At 39.2% G+C, this 20413-nt stretch overlaps 1 protein-coding gene across 1 annotated transcript in view; it reads left to right on the top strand.

Annotated features, from left to right (window-relative positions):
- Positions 1-20413, top strand: part of iqgap1 (IQ motif containing GTPase activating protein 1) — a 62350-nt gene that overhangs the window by 29916 nt on the left and 12021 nt on the right. Inside the window, exons 6-23 of the mRNA XM_036584359.1 lie at positions 1275-1342; positions 2475-2588; positions 3155-3333; positions 4048-4135; positions 4225-4397; positions 5158-5242; positions 5406-5569; positions 6131-6291; positions 7407-7531; positions 8736-8899; positions 14035-14125; positions 14979-15146; positions 15364-15506; positions 16778-16948; positions 18114-18197; positions 18321-18392; positions 19654-19723; positions 19943-20307. Of these exons, the coding sequence (XP_036440252.1) occupies positions 1275-1342; positions 2475-2588; positions 3155-3333; positions 4048-4135; positions 4225-4397; positions 5158-5242; positions 5406-5569; positions 6131-6291; positions 7407-7531; positions 8736-8899; positions 14035-14125; positions 14979-15146; positions 15364-15506; positions 16778-16948; positions 18114-18197; positions 18321-18392; positions 19654-19723; positions 19943-20307 (2485 nt within the window). The remainder of the gene's footprint in view (positions 1-1274; positions 1343-2474; positions 2589-3154; positions 3334-4047; positions 4136-4224; positions 4398-5157; positions 5243-5405; positions 5570-6130; positions 6292-7406; positions 7532-8735; positions 8900-14034; positions 14126-14978; positions 15147-15363; positions 15507-16777; positions 16949-18113; positions 18198-18320; positions 18393-19653; positions 19724-19942; positions 20308-20413) is intronic.

The following is a 20413-nucleotide window of genomic DNA, read 5'->3' as shown; positions in this document are numbered from 1 at the left end:
CTCTCTCACTCACTCTCATGCACACCTATGGCACGTCGCTATTTGCATGAGCCAAGACTTAAAACTTATAACAATATTAAACATCGTTGATTTTGTCATAGCGTCAAGACGAGAAAAAGACCGACTGCCGTCCTGAACACCTTACACTAAACGATCGAGGTGACGCGAGTGCAATGCAACTCTAGAGTCTTTAGCAAGACTCTCATGATGTTATTCCGACATTGGAAATTTGTCTGCAGCAGTGAAATCGCTTGAAAAGTCGTGTGGTGTGAGGCTGGTATTAGGCATGCGTGTTGCTTGTGCAGTGTTGCATATCGCTGTTGTCGGAAGAAAACCTTGTATCTCCAAAATGGTAACTTTACAGGAGAAGGAAAAAACATACTGTACTTTTAATGTGAGTCAATGGAACCAGATTTTTTTCCAAGTCATTTTGGGTTGTTTCTTTTGGTCCATTCATCATGAAATTTACACATAATGTAAAGGGCAACAGGCATTTTCAAATTATGTCAAAAACTGAAAAACGTCGAAAATGTGTAAACGAGGTTCTCTTCCAACAGCAGCAATATGCTTTTATTACTTGTTAGCTTCATTAGCCTTGTAGTTCCAGTGCAAAACGAAGCAAAGTTTGGACACCGTCTGTTTCTTGGCTGATCAACTATATTTAGGCTAATGTGAAAGTTGTGTAATTTTACCTGAACCATTTCTTTTGAATGCAAACTTTAATTGGCTAAGAGCCAGCTGCTTTTTCCATATAGAGTCAATACATACAAAGTCCAGACTTGAGATGTGAAGGTATGCAGCCATCTGGATATCTTATCAGCCTCAAATATGTGAAAAATCAGGGAAATGCTGGGGATCTGTTTTGGAATTAAGTCTTAAGTGATGGGGAAACCTCTTGCAGTGGTATTTAGCGCCATGGTGGAAAAGCTGAAGCAGACGCAAAGGCTGTTTTAACAGTGCATTCCAGGCCTGTACAGAGTGTATGTGCAGCCCACAGGCCATAAATCTGGCCTTGCAGAAGCAGGAAGTCACACAGTCCAGCTGGGGCGAGAGGTTGGCAGGGGTCTACCGTGGGCCGAGAGAAGCTGAGTGGGTGTTTGGGGCCTTTAGCTGGGTGTGTAGTTGTTCCTTTTTTTACGGCCCCCTGTGGAACACAGATGCAGCACAAACATGTTTATCAGGTGTGTTAAACTGAAAGCCATGCAGGGGTGGATGGCTGAGGGAGTTCAGTCTCTTTTTCCCTAAAGCTTGTTTTTTCCCCCTTTCCTTTTCAGCCTTTACCTGTTCAAGCTCGGTCTTGCCCCCCAGATCACAGACCTCTATGGCAAGGTCGCCTTCACAGGTGAGTGCACTGATGTCAGTGGGAGAAAAAGCTCAGTGAAATTTATGATTTACACAATATTCTCACCCTAGATATGGTGCAGAGTTTGATTCTTTAGTTTAGAACTGGAGCTGTGAGGCTAAGATTGATGATGAACACTTAAACACAATAGTCAATCAAACAGCCCAAAACTTCTCTCAACCCAATCAAACTGCATCCAGGTCTTAATTAACAACTGCTCAAATTTGACTCTGATTTACTATTGTAATTCCTCTAATTTGCAACTGCTTTGTGAATATCAGTTCTGGTGTTTTGTTAAATAATTGCCCTTTAGCATTCGTTCATTCATTCGTTCGTTCATTCGTTCATTCATTCATTTTTATAGTTCACAGCAAGTCATACTGTGTCCTAAAACACATCAACTAGTCTGTGTGACCTTAATTAAGATCTAAATGCAGTTCAAACAGGCTGTGAGAAGTTTTGGGGAGGTATTTTTAGAAAAACGATTATGGCTATTTGGGTGACTATTGAGTTCTAGTGTTTGTTAGCAGTGTTAGGCTAACAAACTTCAGTTCTAAACTAAACAAACAAATTTTGGACCCCGAACATGTCTTGGCTGATTGACTACATCTAGGGTGGAAAGTGGAAAGTTGTGTTGTTGTTTTTTTTTCCTGAAATATTTCTTTTTTTAAAGCTGCCCGCTTTCCTGATCCTCTATAGTTGTTTTCATCAGCAGTGATAAGGCTCCAGAACTTTCTGGTGCTTTCTGGTGCTTGGGAGCTGCCCCCAGTGTGGAAGCCATTAGTGATTGTGTGCGTTTCCTGTCATTTTGGCCAGTCCTCTCTTACTGCCAAGCTCATGGCCAGGGGAATGGTATTTAACAGTCGTGCTGAGAACAATGTCCAGCACTTCAGCTCCAGGCCCAGGAAAAAACACTGAAAAAAAGATTAGAACGTGACCTACTCGATTAATGGCCAACATCCCTTACTGAAGCTCAGATATGACACGTTTACACAAGTGCTTTTAAGCAAAGCTTTGTGTAAACAAATAATAAGTTCTGAAAAGTTCCTTCTATCCTAGTAATCCTTATGTTTTGGCTATTAGTGTCATGTTGTCATGTTTAATCTGTACATGCCTAATCCCTGTCTCACAGAGGAGGAGATTAACAACATGAAGAGTGAGCTGGAGAAGTACAACATTCAGATGCCAGCGTTCAGCAAGATTGGTGGCATCCTGGCCAATGAGCTTTCTGTGGACGAGGCAGCTTGTGAGAGCAGTTTACATGTTCTTCTTTGAACTATGATGATATTTTTATAATAGTGAAAGTATATAAGAGTTCGATAAGTATGTATGTAAGTATGATAAGATAAAGCTGCAGTTACACAGTCTGCCTACCTGAATTTCAGTGATCACTATATTGCACGGTCTCAACAGCACAGACAGTATTGCACAGTTGCCTAGGCTTTTTGAAGCTGGCAAAAATACTTAAATTGTACTTGGCTTTAGTACTTAAAGTACTTAAATTGATTGAGCATACAGCTTGGCAACCTGTACCTTCTACTAGAAAATATTAGCTAATATTCAGAATAAAGAACATGGGAGTGGGTGAGCTGCTATTTTCTGTGCCCCTCTGAGAATAGACTGTTCATAGATGAATTGAAGGGACTTGTTTTTTCCATTTTCCTATGACCAGTAATAATAATAGCAGACCATAATTTTTTGCTGTAGCTTTACAGTATAGTGCCACAAAATTAACAGCATAGTAAAGTTAAGAAGGTCCCCCCGTTCTTCATGAGCAGTGAGTCATCATTTTCTTTTATTGCATTGATTCAGTGCATGCTGCAGTGATTGCCATCAATGATGCCATTGACCATGGAGAACCCCAGGGCACACTGGCAGCCATGAGGAACCCCAACGCTATGTTGCTGAACCTGGACGAGAGCTCTGCCCAGCACTACCAGGACACACTGTTCCAGGCCAAGGCTGAGAAAGTGGCCAACTCCAGAAAGAGGGTATGAACGTCTCAAGATCTTTTATTTATCCAGAACAATATTTAGAGGCAAATTCATTCACAGTCTGTCTATTTTTACCTAACATTGTATCAGCAAATCTGTGACCGACTGCTGGATGAAGAGTTTAACATTATGGTGGTATCCTTAGAAACAGATGAAAACAAACCAGTCAGAATGGTTTATTAATCACCATATGAAACTCTCCAATCAAAGCTGATGTTTTTGTTGTTGCTGATTTGTGATGCGACTTGATACATGTGGGTATGTGCAAAACTGCATCATTAGAAGTCAGGATATGGCATGTACGTGCATATACGCCCGACTACAACACCGATCTGGTGCATTTTGTCCTGATCATGGCTGTCTGCTATGCTCATGCACGTGCAGAATAGCCAATAATAAACAGCAGATGATTTTCAAAGCAGGGCTACGAGAAAAACAAACCTGACGGCAAACACCTAAGGATATCAGGCTTAAAAACTACAGTGGTTCCCCACCCACAGCCAAGAACAGATCTGTGGTTGACAATTGATCGCCGATGAAGGGCTAGAGGTTATTGAACACACTGTTCATCGTAACAAGTGGGTTGCTGTCTCTAACTGTACGTCGGCAAGGTGGACCTACGATGTAGGAGTTTCTAACAAAGTGACCAGTGATCGTATTCTGTGGAATACTCTCTATGTAGCTGTATTATATAATCTGTGTTTGTTGTAGATTGGGGAGAACGCAGATGCAGAGAGGGACGTCTATGAGGAGCTGCTCACACAGGCTGAAATTCAGGGAAATGTCAACAAAGTGAACTGTAGGTTCCCTGCAAGTCTCCATTTATGAGATATTTCTGTATCTTTTTATTTGCTATCCTGCCTGAGATCTTTGCCTCATGTTTTCTAGTGGCCAATGCCTTGAGTTCGACAGAGCAGGCCCTACTCAGCGGTGACCAAGACAGGCTTTTTGAGGCCCTCTCCTCCCCGGCTTTGGGCCTGCAGTCCTTGCAGGCAAAGAACAAGGAATGGTACCTGAAACAGTTGATGGCTGATCGTGAGGCTAAGGAGCAGGTGATGGAGGTCAGATAAGGACATATTACTTCATTTTTCTTTCTTTGTGCCATGATCTGTCTTGTGTGCTTGTATGTGCATGTAAATTGTCACCATCTGTGTTTGTTTTTTGGTGTGTTGTTACAGGATTAGTTTTACCTGTATGTAAATTTTCTGCTGCTTTGTTTTTGGATTACATCACGCATCTGAAATAGTAGATAACAATTAGCCTGTTGGCCAAACTGATACATTTACATTTGAGTGGATGGATGAATGGATAGACAGACAGAGAGACAGACAGAAGGACAGATAAATAGACTGATATATAGATGGACAGATGGATGATGAATGGATGGATGATAGATTAATAGATGGATAGATGATAGATAGATACACTAGATAAATTAAAGGATAGATGGTTGGACAGAGATGGATGGATAGATACATCAGTACAAAAAAACAGATGGATAGATAAATAGATTGATGTATCTATATAAAGATGTATGAACAGATTGATGGATGGATGTGTAGATAAATAAAGAAATATTGATAAAGAGAGATGTTAAATGAATAGATAAATGGATGGATGATTAGATAGATGAATAGATAAATTGATAGATAAACTGATAGAAGAATGGATGATGGATGGATAGATAGATCGATGGGTAGATTCGTAAATAACAGAAGTTACTGTTTCATGAGGTACAGTTGTGACTCATTAATTTACTTTTGTTTATCTGCTGAATGTTTCTATATTTTTAGATATTTTGTGCTTTCATATTTCACTCAGAATACAACAGGAGAGGCACTGACCAAAGAAGAGCTGCAGAGTGGGGTGGATGTGGCCAATGGCATTGCTGAAGGCTATCTGAAAAGTATGAACTTCATCAGTTCATCAGAAGGAAATTCATCAGTTGCTGCACCTTATCATGCCACTTAAATCATTCTGAAGAATTTCCTGCATTACATCAGCCTGTTTATTACACCTACAGTGTTTTACTGCTTTGTGAAAGAAAATATTTTTGTTGTGTTTCTCAGTGCTGCGGGCTGTAGACAGGATAAATGCGGCCATTAGAAAGGGTGTGGCTGAGGACACAGTGAACGAGCTGATGAACCCTGAGGCTCAGCTACCGCAAGTCTACCCAACTGCTGCAGAACTCTACCAGAGAGAACTGTTGAGCCTGCAACAGCAAAGCGCCGAGGTCAGAAAGTGCTCAGTTGGGTTGTTTTTGTACAATGTCAGGATGTTGTGTGATGTATATGCCCCTAATCTAATCTAATCTAATCTAATCTAATGTAACTATGTATATCACTGTTGTCAGGAGAAAACCTCTTATCTCCAAAATGGTAACTTTACAGGAGAAGGGAAAAACCTACTTTACTTTTAATGGAACCAGACTTTCTTCCAAGTCATTTTGAGTCAGTTCTTTTAGTCCATTCATCATGAAATTTACATACAATGTAAAGAGTAACAGTTATTTTCAAATTACGTCAAAAACTGAAAAACATTGTATCTCCATTTTTTTTATTGTTTTATATCTCTACATACATTTTGGGGATACAAAGTTTTGTTCCAACGGTGATGATATGTAACCACCTATATGTAATCAGAATTTTCTGAACCTCACCCTATACATAATCAGTTTTATCATCGTGGCTTTTGCTCTTTCAACTCCAAAACTCCACATGCTCCACATACACTTAGACTCACAGTAGGATTTAGTTCTGTTGGACTGACTGCTGTGTTGTGGCTGGTTGAACAGGGCTCACTCACGCACCCGGAGCTGCTGGTTGCCGTGGAGATGCTGTCATCGGTGGTCCTAATAAACGAGGCTCTGAATGTGGGAGACCGAGCGGCTGTGTGGAAACAGCTCAGCAGCTCCGTCACTGGCCTCAGCAACGTGGAGGACGAGTACGCCCAGAGGTGAGACACATGGAGCCAGACAGACACACAAGTCACTTAAAACAGTTACAAGTCAAGTGCTTGAGAGACAGTCTCAAGTGAAGCCTCAAGCCTGCCAGGAAGAAATAATACGAGTGCATGACAGAATAATATAAATACACGACTTAAAATATTACAGTCAACTGCATTTGTGCAGGACTTTGTGCAGAAGCCCAAACAAGCCTAAGTGCCCTTTTCTGATGATTAAGTGTGACATGAGTCCCCATGTCGATGCTGAACATCTGTGAGGGTCAGGGGTCATGGTTATTATACATCTTTACAGAAATATGTAGTTAAGACATTCAAATTCATGACAGGCCATGTCATAACACTGCTCGAGGTGAAACACTGTGCTGTTAAGATAAACATTGAGGCCATTAGCTGTCATGGATCACCGACAGTGTCAGGTTGGTCACATGCAGGTGAGACAGGAACAGCGTCCCCCAACCAAGGCAAATTAACATGTCTGCTTTTGATGTTTTAAACTAGTCTAATGACTTATTTAAAGTAAATTTGCAACTTCAGGAACCATGTTGCCTCAGTGTAACCGTTTGATTCAGGAAACACATGCAAAACTGACATCTGTCACACTTTCCTGATCAGAAAGAAGGAAGAGTGAGAGATGGAGAGAGACTTGAAGAAACCAAGGGTGGAGAGGAAATATAGACAAATTAGATGTGCTGATCTCTGAGCTCACAATAATTCCGTTCAATTAGGATTCATTTGGTAAAAATTAAATGCCTTGTTATTTGAGTGTGATCCATTTTTTAAAATAATACACTGAATTAGTGCTGGAGAGTATAATATTTCATCATCATCATTATAAATTGTGTCACAGAATGCTTTCTGAGCATGTGGATATCATCAGTACTTAAAGAACACTGACCAATTGCGTTTATCTTTGCAAAGAGAGCATAATTGATGCGTGCTAGACTGGAATATAGACAATGAAAGCTAGATTTATTTATTTATCTATTTCTTTCTTTCTTTCTTGCTTTAATATATTTTACCAAAAAAAAAGAAAATTTTGTGTTGGTTGTTTGTCTGGTCGTTGTGCCAGTACATGCATGACCTTGCTAATATGGTTTCATATACAGGTATATGGACGAGCTGATGCGTCTCAAGGCTGCAGCAAGAGAAGAGGGCAGCGATTATCTGACCTGGAACGACATCCAGGCCTGTGTGGACCAGGTCAACAGCACCGTCCAAGAGGAGCATGAGAGTGAGTCAGACACATGACAAACCTATGACTACGTTCTTGTTATAGAACTGAAGTTCCATAAATGCGATTTTTATCTAACATGAAAATCGTATCAGATGAAAAGTCTTTTATATGCGCGTGTAGATCTGATACATGTCTGTTATGTGGTCATTTTTTAGGGCTGTCAAGGGATTAAGATAATGAATGATAAACTGCATTAGTTTGAGTAGTTAATTCGCAGATTAGTCGCAAAAGAAATCTGATCTTTTCAAATCTGGTTTGAGTCTCTCTTGTGTGTTAGATTAGATGCATGTCTGTCATCTGGCCATGTGACGGTAATGGGATCAAATTGGAATTCATAGAGCTGTCAAGTGATTTAAATAATTATTTGTAATTAATCATGTTAGTTTATGTAGTTAATTGGGATCAATCACAAAAGAAATGTGAGCAGAATAGAATTAATAAAAAAATAGTTTTTTATTAAATAGTTAGAGCTGTTAAGCAATTAAAATAATTGCTATTGCATTAGTTTGTATAGTTAATTGTAATAATAACAATGTTTTATTGGTTTCAATTTTAGTCAAGACATATTTGCTCCATTTGAAAAGCAGTACTTTACTTTCAAAAATTCCACATGAACCACATGAACATCACTTGAAAGCAAAGTGAATGTAGCTTCCAGTATTTATGACCAACGTCCAGTTGGCGCAACACTGACTGCACGATCCAGCTCCTCCTCAGTTGTAGCCCTCTCGCTCTCATACCGCTATGTAATGAGGGGAACTACAGCTATTTTTGCTGTTGCTTTTGTTAGTTTGTTGTTTGTTGATTTATTCATAGTTCAGGCTAGTCTACTGAAGGCATCTTCAAGTGATAGTGTTACTGATATGACTGAAGTTGCCAGCCTCAGCAGTGCTTTTTCTGATACAGACGTCACAATATACCATGTGTTCGCACATCACTGTGGGCAGCGTTTTAGCAGTGGCCTTAACTTGACAATAAAACATGGTCATGCGGGACCTTTCACAGCGCATCTACATACACTAATGCCAGAGATGGGTCACTAACAAACATGAATGTGGACCGACAAGAAAGAGTGATATTGGATCTTAGCAAAAAGTCCGAATTGAGCAAGAAGGCTGAACGAATGTAGCCTTTGAGCTGATAACGCTCAGATTTGAACTGAGATAATTTCTAACAACTTACTGCTGTCTCATGCATTCAGGAATTGCTGCTATCGGTCTGATCAACGAGGCCTTGGATGAGGGAGACCCAAAGAAGACTCTGGAAGCTTTGCAGCACCCTGCAGCCAAGCTAACGGACGTGGATCCATCAATCGCTCAGCATTATTTCGACAAACTCCTGGAGGCTCGCAGGGAGAAAGCTCACGTATGTCCTCGTCAAAGTTCTAGTTGTACAGTGTACAATATGCATTATAGCCTTCCTCGAAATCACTCTACCATTCTACCAGCAAGAAGTTTTGCATTCCGCCTTAAAGTAATGATGTTTGCATCTAATTGAGAGATCAGTATCTCCGATATTTATAGTTTCAGTTTGACAGTCCCTGTGGTTGGTCGGTTTCCCCAGCAGTTGAAGCACTGAAGCACTGCTGTCTCTGAACGCTGCATTTCATGTGATTCAGTACCCCATGACTTCAGCCAGATGACATCATTAACACTCACTCTGTCTCATGCTCTGTCTCATCCCCCGCCCCCTCGCCTCTAGTGTAGTCTCATTGTTGTAGCCTTGCTTTTCCGTTTCCCATCTGCCTAAATCACCTAAAATGGACTGTCCTTTTGGTCAGAGTATTATTCATTTCAGCTATATACAGGACTATGGACAAAAATCTCCCTTCATTCATTTATTCATTTAACTTTTAGTCAAAATTGCCATTAAGTACAAGTTAATCACTTTTATATATACAAATATTTAACAGCAAATTACACAGAAGCCTCAACAGTTAAATATAATATCAACTTTTTCACTGTTTGCAGGGATATTTTTCCATGCTTGTTGTAAAAACCTCCAAAGTCCAGTCTTAAAGTTGTATTTCTTTGTTTCTCACCGTCCAAGGAATCCCAAAAACATTCATTGATGTTGAGGTCTGGACTGGAGAACACCAGCAGCTTCTTTGTTTGATTTGCAATTTTCTTTTCTTGCCTATTTCCTTTTCTCAGGAAGGGCTTCTTGATAGCCACACATCCTTTCCCCCAAAGCATTGAGTTGTCTTCTCACAGGGAAAGGATGAGAAGAGCTTAGAACATTCCTATTGGGCAATCATCAACTTCTGCTTAAGTTATCCAGTTTACTGAGAAATACTCTTGTGAAATAGCCCCAGGGTGTTCCAGCTGTAGATAAAAAGGAAAAATGGAGGGTGTCCTAACTTTTGGCGCAGTGTTGTATGAACTGCCCCAAAAACATGTCATTCATGAGTGAGACAAAACAAAACACTTCAGTGCTAAATTGTCCCAGACTGATTTTCATAAGCCAGCTGCCCCGTGAGAAAGGTTAGTGGGCAGTATGGTAGCTTTTCATGCCACGTTCCGCACGAAATCACTGTTCAGCCACCCCCTCCAGTGAAATTGAAAGTGCTGCCATGCAGGTGAGAGTTTAGAACAGAAGTCGTTTCCTTAGAGATCAAGTTGCCACCTTATCTGAATGTATAGAGATGTAAGAGTGATGTGTCAGCTGTTGGGTGACATGTTAATCTTTCTATCAGTGCTTTTTTTTTTAAAGTAAGTTCAGTGAGGGGAAAAGCCAGCATTGCTAACAATAAATGACATTGAGCAGCCACATATTAGGGTTTTGTTAAGGTTTAAAAAAATGTAATGATGCAGGTTGATGGCTGCTTGCTTCCAGTCACTATCCCAATCAGCATATTTGGTCAATCATTTTTAAAAACTCAATGTATGATGTATTCAGTAGTGGTAATCAGAACATCAGAACATTCAGTAGCATGATCAGAACACATAAAGTTCATTTAGTTTAAATGGTCAGCTCACTTTTGGCTGTAAGTAAATCAGAATCTAATATTCTTTGCATGCATTTTTTAAGTTATTGTATATTTTCTACTCTCATTGGCCTCATCCATGGTCAGCACTGGATCAGCTTTCAACTCTGATATCTATCTTTTGTGTACATGTTCCTGAAATTCGAGCCTTAATTGTTGCCATGCCCCATTTCTGAATCACGCTAGACTCAAAATGGCTATGAAAACAAAGTCTTCCTTTATGCGACGCTTTTCACAACAGTAGGAAATAACGGGCCAATGACTCCATCACTGCCTTAAAAGGGCAAAACTCTGGCCGTCCACCCTGGAGCAGCATGTTTTTAGACCCTGAGCTCACTCTCAGTGGTGATTCCTGGGTGTGAGGCTTACATAGATGTCTCCAAATCTGCTAGTGGCAGAGGAAGTGGTTCTTTTTTTTTCTAAAAATTTCTGCAAAGTCATGTGCAGTGCAGCTGGTGGAAGTGAGGAGACATGAGAGATTTACTCAGACAGTCAGGCAGGAACAGGTGGAGAGCAGACCATCGTCTGGCACTTGCTCCATTCTAATATAAAATTAGAAATGCCATAAGAAGTCATTGCTTCTTTTTCTGGTGTCTGATTATTGTGAGTAGGTCTGCCACAGTTATGCTATAATTGCCTGACTGCAATGATTTGAGCTGACTGCAGTTATTTTCACCAGTTTTTAGCTTTCAGTTTATGTTTATGTAGCAATATAGAATGTGAACTGGGTCCATGTTCATCTGTTCAGTTGAGGCAAATCATCTGGTTAAAACAAAAAAACAAGTATAACCTTTTTTTGGTTTTTGTTTGTCTACATCATTTGAGCACAGCAGCAGCTCTTTACATTGTGTGAAAATTTCTTGATGAATGGACCAATAGAAATTTTCGCAAATTACTTAGAATAAAATTTATTTACATTAAGTTACACTAAAAGTAAAAGCAGTTTTGCCCTCTTCTGTAAAGTTACCAGTTTACAGATTCTTATTATACAGCGATGATATGCATGTAAATCAGGGGTTTCAAACTACCAGCCCACGGACCACATCTGGCCCAGAGACAGCTTTATACAGCCCAGCGTACACTTATAATTCATCCTTAAATCTGACCCAAAAATACCTAACATAGGCTAACTGACCCAAAGCAACAGCCTAAGCTGATTTTATGTTGTTAAAGGGCAAGAATAAATTGTTGTATGCAAGAGGAACCATTTAAACAAAAACCTGACACAGCATAAGCGCTGCACACTGAGTGGACATGGCTGTAATTTAGCCACAGCTAACTTAGCTATTATTCTAATTTAGACTGATAGTTAAATTTGCCTTCATGGATTCATTTAATTTCTTTTCAGCTTGTCAAAATTAAGGAAAAATAGAATTATCGGATGAAACCACTGAAAACGCAGATTAACGTCACGAGACTCGCTGAAACATCAATGTTTTCATAATAAGAGTCCTCTAGAATTGTACTGTTAAATATGTGTGCTTGATTTAATTGAACACTAAAATATGTATCAAACACTATATATTTATACTGGTGCTACTACATCTATTATTAGCAGTAGTAGTAGTAGTTGTGATTTGTGATGACAGAAGAATTGCTAATAAATATTGATTAAGATGTGTATAAATGAGTGTATCACTGCTATTTGAACAAAAACTTGTATCTCCAAAATGATCATTTTACAGGAGAAGAAAAATCATATTTTACTTTTAATGTAAGTTAATAGAACCAGACTTTTTGTCCAAGCAATTTTGGGCTGTTTCTTTTGGTCCATTCATCATGAAATTTGCACACAGTGTAAAGGACAACAGGCATTTTCAAATATGTCAAAAAATGAAAAATTACAAAAATGGAGATACTTAGGTCTTTTTTTTCCCCTTGATTTTTTCAACCGGCCCTTGCCCTTTGGGGAAGAGCACCTGTCTAATGGCCCCCAGGTAATTTGAGTTTGACACCCCTCATGTAAGTAATACAAATAACACATCGCAAGTTTAATGAAAAATACAAAAATTCTAACTTCTGACTTGGTGCTGTAGCACCTGTAGAGGGCAGCAGTGAGTAAAGGCTTGTACTTTAGTAGTTACATACAATGAACAAAAGAGACAGTTCAGTTGTCAGTTAATTGTCAGCTAATTACCAGCTTTCATAGTTGTGATGGGCTTAATTGTGCCTAACAGTGTCTTGTCATGAAAATGGCAATTTATTTTAAATACATTATATACATTTACGCAAGTGAGTCATAATGCTGTTCATAGACTGTGTTACCTCAGGCCAGCTAGTTACAGCCACGTTTAAGTATACATTTACAACCATTAGCTTTGGGATATAGTAAGTTCCTTTATTGTTGTGATATCATACTGTGGCAGGCCCTGGAGAGGCAGAAACGCAATCTCGGACGTTTCACCACACCCTGTTTCACTTCCTCAATTGTGATTAACAGTCAGAAGTGCTGATAACCTTATTTTTTATTTTTTTAGTTTTTTTTTGGTTACAGCCCATTGAACACATCTTATCTCTGCCTACAGCCCTATTTGTACAATAACCCATCATTGTCCCTCAGACTAAGCGTGAATGCGTAGTTAGAGTAGCCAATTACAGGCTTATTTATGCGAAGACCTGTTGCAATCTCCAAGAAGACAACGTTTCTCTGTATTTAAAAGCACCACACCCTCAGGTTTAGTGTCGGGCTCCAGCAGCAGGGAGAGGTACAAAGAGGGGCCTGTGCTCTCAGCCAATTAGCACAGAGCAGCGCACTCCGGAAACGACGCTCAGCATGTGGGCTGCGGCTGTTGGAGAGAAAGAGTGCCACCTGGTGGTAGAAATGTGCCACAGTGAACACGGCAGCCAGACAAACATGCTTTATCTAAACTGACATCAGCCCGTTTAGTCTTTTCTTATTTATGGCTCTTCGCTTTCCGTCCAGGGAGAGTTTATCTGGTGCATCGATCGCTCCATGTTGTTTGCACGCTTTGCCAGAAGCAGTCATGCAGACTGACATCATGTGGCTCTAATGCACAGTTGAGTTTAATTTAATAACAGCTCAGTGTCTTCAGTCTTAGGAGTTTATTGGTATCACAGGGCCTTGTCTTTCACTTTGAAAATGTCTTTGATCAAAGATATCTGATTCAGCAAATTCATTTTTGTTGACAGCAGTTATGGATGGGTATAAACTGAATGTGCTTGAAGAGGGAATGAACGTTCACCCTCTAGTGGTCTCAGTGTAGCATTACTTTAGTAAATAGAATTTTTCTTTCACTTTAGCTTGTTTTGAAGAGAAAAGATGTCTGATGGACTTCCTGTAAACTAATATGTTGCACTCTAATTTGCATTCATGTTTATTTTCTTAAAATAAGTACTTGTTGAAATAATCACGTCCTTTCTTAATGAGTAATAACTCATTTTTGTTGACTTGTCATCAAAATCTTGAGAAAATATGTCATTATTTTGACCTAATAAGTCACAGTTTGAACCTGAGACAGAGAGATAACAATGTATTTTCCTTTGGTTGATGTAGGAGACCCGGGACCCATCAGCTGTCCTCTGGCTGGATGAGATTCAGGAGGCCATCCTCAGGGCCAACAAAGACACAGAGGAGGCAGTGCAGTGTAAGAATGCTTTAAAACTAGTTGTTTCTAACTAATCATTTTCTTTTTTTAATATCTGTTAATGCCTTTTTTATTTTTACTAATATTTGAAGTATAGAATATTTGAAAAAGTGGTTGCATTACGTGACACAATGCTGTATGGCTGTTACCTTACAGGTTGAAATCTCATCAAGCATTTTCTTAAATTGCAAAATCTCAACAATTTGTGTATTTCAGCAGATTTGGTGTATTCGCATCGACTTGAGTCTAACAGTATTTTCCAAATATTAACTTGGTACAGCCACATTGTGTCGTATGTCATTGAAAAGCTTGTTTTCTGCTTTCCAAATATGTTTATCTCAATAAAGTCATGCAGAAAAAGCTTTTCTCTACATTCAGAACAAACAGTCTCTAGGATCCAGAATACTTGCATTCCCTGTTCATTCCTAACCATATTCTGAAAGATATTCCAGAAGGAATCCCTAGTTTATTACTCATAGCTGGATTTATATAAAAAAATAAGATTTTATACTACAGAATTGCCTGAAAAATATTTTATAATACGTCTCTTCAAAATGCAATAAACATTTAATTCTGTCCTCATCTAAAGACTAGATTTTTGGTGTTGAAAAATGTACAAAATTTACAAATGTATGCATTATTAAGTAGATAACATCTCATTTGTGCATTTAAAGGTATTTTTTGTAAAACTTCTAATACAAAAAAATATTTGTAAGAGTTACAGCTACAATAATCACCTGGCAAAGATTGTGATATCTTCTGTTTTAAAAAGTTCCCTTTTGACCTGTAGTGTCTCACCATAATAATACATTGAATATATATTGAAAAATATATTTGTTATGGTCACCCACAGTCTCTCAGGCAATCCAGGCCATTAACGAGGCTGTGGACAGTGGGGATTCAGCCCAGACGCTGGCTGCCCTGCGTGCTCCTGGTGCCAGTCTGTACGGGGTGACCCCGGAGTGTGCCCAGACCTACCAGCAAGACCTGACCAAGATCAAGGAGGACAAAAAGAACGAGGGTAAGAGTGAGATGTGTGCTTGATGAATGTGAGTTTGGATGTAGAACTGATATACAGGTTTCAGTGATGACGCTGTCCATTGGCTTGTTTTGGGGATTTTCATTGGCTGTCTTGTCTCAATTATGATTTCATTTCATTGCATCATTATAGTCTATATCTGTAGAAAGACCACTGTGATTAGATGGCACTGGACATAAACATTGCCTGCATTTCTCAGGTGATAATGGCAGTGAGTGGATGAAGCACTGGGTGAAAGGAGGTCATAACTATTACTACAACCTGAAGACTAAAGAGGGCACTTGGGATGAGCCTGCTGACTTTGTGCAGAACAACACACAGCTAAACAAGGATGAAATCCAGGTGAGGACTGGGTGATGAGGTGATGTAATTGGATATCAACAGTGATAAGTAACCTGATGCTGATCTTTGACAGACGATAATTGCCAATAGAATTGATAGAGTTATACATAATTTAATTTGTAACATCTTAACAGAGCATATTAAATAATGGTTCAGTGTAATGTTTTATTCCCTTTTATTATTATTCTTTCAGCTGTGAGTTTCCCAAATTGCTACAAACTGTCCACTGAAAATTCTAAGCATTTTCAGTAGTCTAAAGATTTGAGTTCACTACGTGACTTTTAAAGTCTTAACAGATTATAAAAAGACTGGAAATCTCACACTATATGATTGGTTTTGGGGTGACCGAAATATTGGGGATCACACACTAAACATGTAGGGATCACACACTACACACCTTTTAAGCTGTTGTGCAACCGAACGGAATTCACTGAACTCACACGAACTCACAAGAGCTCATTTGAACTCACACTAACTCTCAAGTTATATAAACAAATGTGGAGCTGCTCATTGCTGCTGCTGTTTTCTCTGCCGTTTGCACCGACACAGTAAATAAGCAGCAGGTAAACATGTTTAAGTGAGTCTCATGGATTTAAAGTGAGGCTCATTGGTTTAAAAATGTGATCAGTGTGGCATTTTTTTAGTTTTAAATGCATAAAAACTCGATTGTGCTTGTGCCTTAAACTCAGCTCTTTAAAAAGCTTTGCTCCACATGTGAGTGACTTCGCCCTTTTTTCTTTGTTTACTTGCTCTTTTTTGTTCTTTTGTACTCTCAGTTTTCGCTAGATCACGCTTTCCAGAGTCGGGGTCGAAAAAAATTAAACATTTTTGATATAACGATAATCTGACTGGTCTGAAATCCAATTGAGAGGCCAAAAAAATCTGAGCCTGCGCTCCTCACACACGACTCGACTCTCTCTCCAACTGTCGACTCCGACTGACTCAAAAATCTGCAGACTTGAGCCAACCAAGCACAGACTCGGCCAGACTGAGAATCGGGGCTAAAATCAGGCTAAAGGTCGTGTAGTGTAACCCTTGGCTTAAGTGATCATTTGGATAGGTGGTGATGTAGTGAATAAGATCAGATATGGGTTTTTTTTTGTTGTTTTTTTCTGTTTGTTTGTATATTTTAATCAAGAAAATCATGATAGTTGTTATTAGATATCGCCCAGCCCTGAGAGTGAAATGTGGGTATTGTCATGTGCAGCTATCAGTTTGTAGAATCGCTTTATCTCTCAGCTTCACCTCATGCCTTTCTCTGTCTTTTTCAGTCTGTTGTTTCTGGAGTAACTGCTGCCTATAACCGTGAGCAGCTGTGGTTGGCCAATGAGAGCCTGATTGCCAAGTTACAGGCACGTTGCCGTGGTTACCTGGTGAGACGAGGTCTAAAACAGCGTCTTGACTTCCTGAAAGGCCAGGACCCAGCCATTAAATGCATTCAGGTGGGTCTCACCCTTTAACCTATTGGCACTATAGAAACACATTCACTGAGAGTCTAGAATGATGCTCAGATAGGTTGCTTGCCTCACACTTTCCTTAATAACTCAATAAAGAGATGCTGTAAATTATGTTTTGGTGCGCAGATCCACGGCTTTCCAGAAAATGAAAATCACGATTCCAAATCAGCTTATAGCTTTTACTGTTCTGTGATGAAATACTGTTTTTGTTTTTAATTGTCTGGGTTTTTTGGAAAGCACTGTGTGCACATGCAGCATTTTCTGAGGAGCCTTTTCTGGAGGGTGTGATGTTTCGTTTGTAAATAAAATACCCGGAAGGCATTTCATGACTCAGAAGTGTAAGGTTTCATGTTCCATTGTGAAAACAATATCATAACATGAAAAACAGTTTTGAGTTTCCGGCTTTCACTGCCTTTTCTTTTCATACAGTTGCCTGACACATTTGAGTCTACAGCGTTCAAATATCCCCGTCTTTGCTGAAAGAAGTGATATACAATACTCTATGTAATAAAGTGTTTGTTTACTGTTAATCCTGATTATCAAAAACATAGGCTAACACCTTAGAGAGGTGAAGACACCTCCAAAGACAAAGGCGTTGTCATTACATTAATCATTACATGAATCATCTTCTAGACCATCCCTCCTACAGTGAAAACAATTCGTTGCTGTCGGAAGAAAACCTTGTATCTTCATTTTTGTTGTTTTTCACATAATGTTTTTGACATAATTTGAAAATCCCTGTTTTGCTTTACATTGTGTGTAAATTTCACGATGAATGGACCAAAAGAAACGGCTTAAAATGACGTGGAAAAAAATGCTGATTTCATTGACTTACAATAAAAGTCAAGTAGGTTTTTTCCTTCTCCTGTAAAGTTACCATTTTGGAGATAAGAGGTTTTCTTCCAATAACAGCAAATTGTTTTCCCCTCCATAATGCTTTCTAGATTCCTGTTGCAGTGGACAGTTGGTTTTCCTCTTTTTGAAAACTGTTTATATGTTTTTATTTATTTTTTGACATTTTTTTTTCTCTGCTAGTCTTCATTGTACCAGTTTTTGTTAGTAATAATACCACTGGCTCCTTCACAAGTTCCTTAATCATTGATGACGAACAGTCTTTGTAATTTCTCTTCTGCCTCAATGTGATCTGCAGGCCCACTGGAAGGGTTACAAAGAGAGGAAGGCATTCAAAGACAGAAAGCAGTACTTGAAAGATCACACTGAAGATGCTGTCAAGGTATGTAGCCATGAACTGTTGAATGAAGCAGAAGACACTGAAGGATGTTTCGTTTGAGTGATAATAGTGTGATTATTCTTTAACAGACTGAGCTCATTTTTATGTTTGTGTTAACTTCCTCAGATCCAGTCGATGGTTAGGATGCACCAGGCTCGCAAAAAGTACAGAGACCGGCTGCAGTATTTCAAAGACCATGTGAGTCTCTTCCCTCAGCATCTGTGTTTGAATCTTATGATTTTTATACCCCTGTTTGTCGTAATAAAAAGCATATTATCGCTTTTGAAAAAAAGGACCTGATGATTTATTTAGAGCATTTCAGGAAAAGGCAAAAGTATTTACTTTTAATATAAGATAAAGTCAAAAGATTTTAAGAAGTTTTGGAACATTTCTATTGATCTGGTCCTCATGAACGGCTGACACGGTGTAAAAGGCAGCTGTTGTACGATGGCGTTGAAGGGCCGCTGTTAAAAAAAATAAAAATAGTAGACTTTGAGAAGTGTTTCAAGATAAAAACGTCATACAGTATAATATTTCAAGAATACAGTTGTAAAATTACAAGAATTAACTCGTGATGTTTTGATAATAAAGTAGGCTAATTGTAGGGGGGGGCTGCCATAACGCGTCGGGATCTCGGTTGCCATACTGGCGACGACGAAGACGCGAGCCGCTAGAGTTCCACTCCTTCGGGATCAGTCATTTTGATTATCATTCTCATTGTCTCCTGTGAAACTACATGCCCTCCTCGAATTGCATGGCTGTCTACAAGGCTACCAGTAGCCACTGCCTGCGAGTTCTTCTTCAACAAACAGACAGTTTTCTTCGAGTCAGTCTGGTTCTTTCATCTAAATAAACTCTGTTTCATTCAGCTGTTTCTTATACTAATAACAGGCTGGTGCTGATGTGCCAGGAGAGACATCTTTATGGGTGAAATCAATATGAAAGTATAACTCCACCACCTCCTCACTGCCCCTCATTTTAACACAAGGAGGTGCTGCCTTTCCTTTGCAAAGGCTTTGGCCACAATATTGCAACTTTTCCTGGTAATATCCCACTTTAATGTCGTTTATTGACATTATTGATTTTATTCTCAAAAATATTACGACTTTATTCTCGAAGTATCATACTGTACAACTATTTTCTCGAAATATTACAACTTTATTCTCAAAATATCATGCCGTACAACTTTTTATCTCATTTTTTTTAACAGTGGCCCTAAAAAACCATTGTAACTGTTGCATAGAACAAAGGAGATGTGTTTTTTTGGGTGTTTTTGTTTGTTTGTTTGTTTTTTGGACAGTGGCCATATGCTTTCTATATTCACATTTGCATTTGCAGAAACTGATTCTAGATTTGCATTTGCAGAAAGTGCTTGTATATTTGTTTATTTGTTTATTTGTCCTTGCAGAGTCGTGTTTCAGCTGAAATGTTTTTCTTTGCATTTGTTTTGAAATCATAGATTGATGATGTGGTGAAGATTCAAGCTTTCATCCGAGCCAATAAAGCGAGGGATGACTACAAGACACTCAGTAAGGATGATCTTCCGTACCATTCTATTATCTGGATGCAAATCAGGCCATGTTAGCAAAGGATTTATCATACATATATGTGTGTATATAGGTGAAGGATGTGATGTACATACATACATGCAATTAAAGGTCTTCCTGAGAACGTTTTAATAAAAATGAACTTCCAAGCTGCAGTATTATTTATTTTTAATATTTAAAATGACAAATCTTCCTATACAGTCAACGCGGATGATCCTCCGATGGCGGTTGTCCGTAAATTTGTGCACCTGCTGGACCACAGTGACCAGGACTTCCAGGAAGAATTAGATCTAATGCGCCTGAGAGAGGAAGTGATCACCAACATCCGTTCCAACCAGCAGCTGGAGAACGACCTCAACCTGATGGACATCAAGATCGGCCTGCTGGTGAAGAACAAGATCACCCTGCAGGAGGTGGTCTCCCACAGCAAGAAGCTGACCAAGAAAAACAAGGGAGAGCTGTCCAATCTTATGATGATGAACAAGCAGAAGGGAGGATTGAAGGCTCTCAGCAAAGAGAAGAGAGAGAAGCTGGAGGCCTATCAGTACCTTTTCTACCTGTTGCAGGTATGTTGCACCTCTTCCAGGTGGGGCTGCAGTGATTAGTTAATAAAATCTGATTAGTTGTTGACAGTGACAGTTATAGGAAATAAGCCAACACATTGTATCTATA

Source organism: Colossoma macropomum, unplaced genomic scaffold, assembly GCF_904425465.1.
Source record: "Colossoma macropomum unplaced genomic scaffold, Colossoma_macropomum, whole genome shotgun sequence".
NCBI lineage: Eukaryota > Metazoa > Chordata > Actinopteri > Characiformes > Serrasalmidae > Colossoma > Colossoma macropomum.
This window is presented reverse-complemented; position numbering and strand designations above follow the sequence as displayed.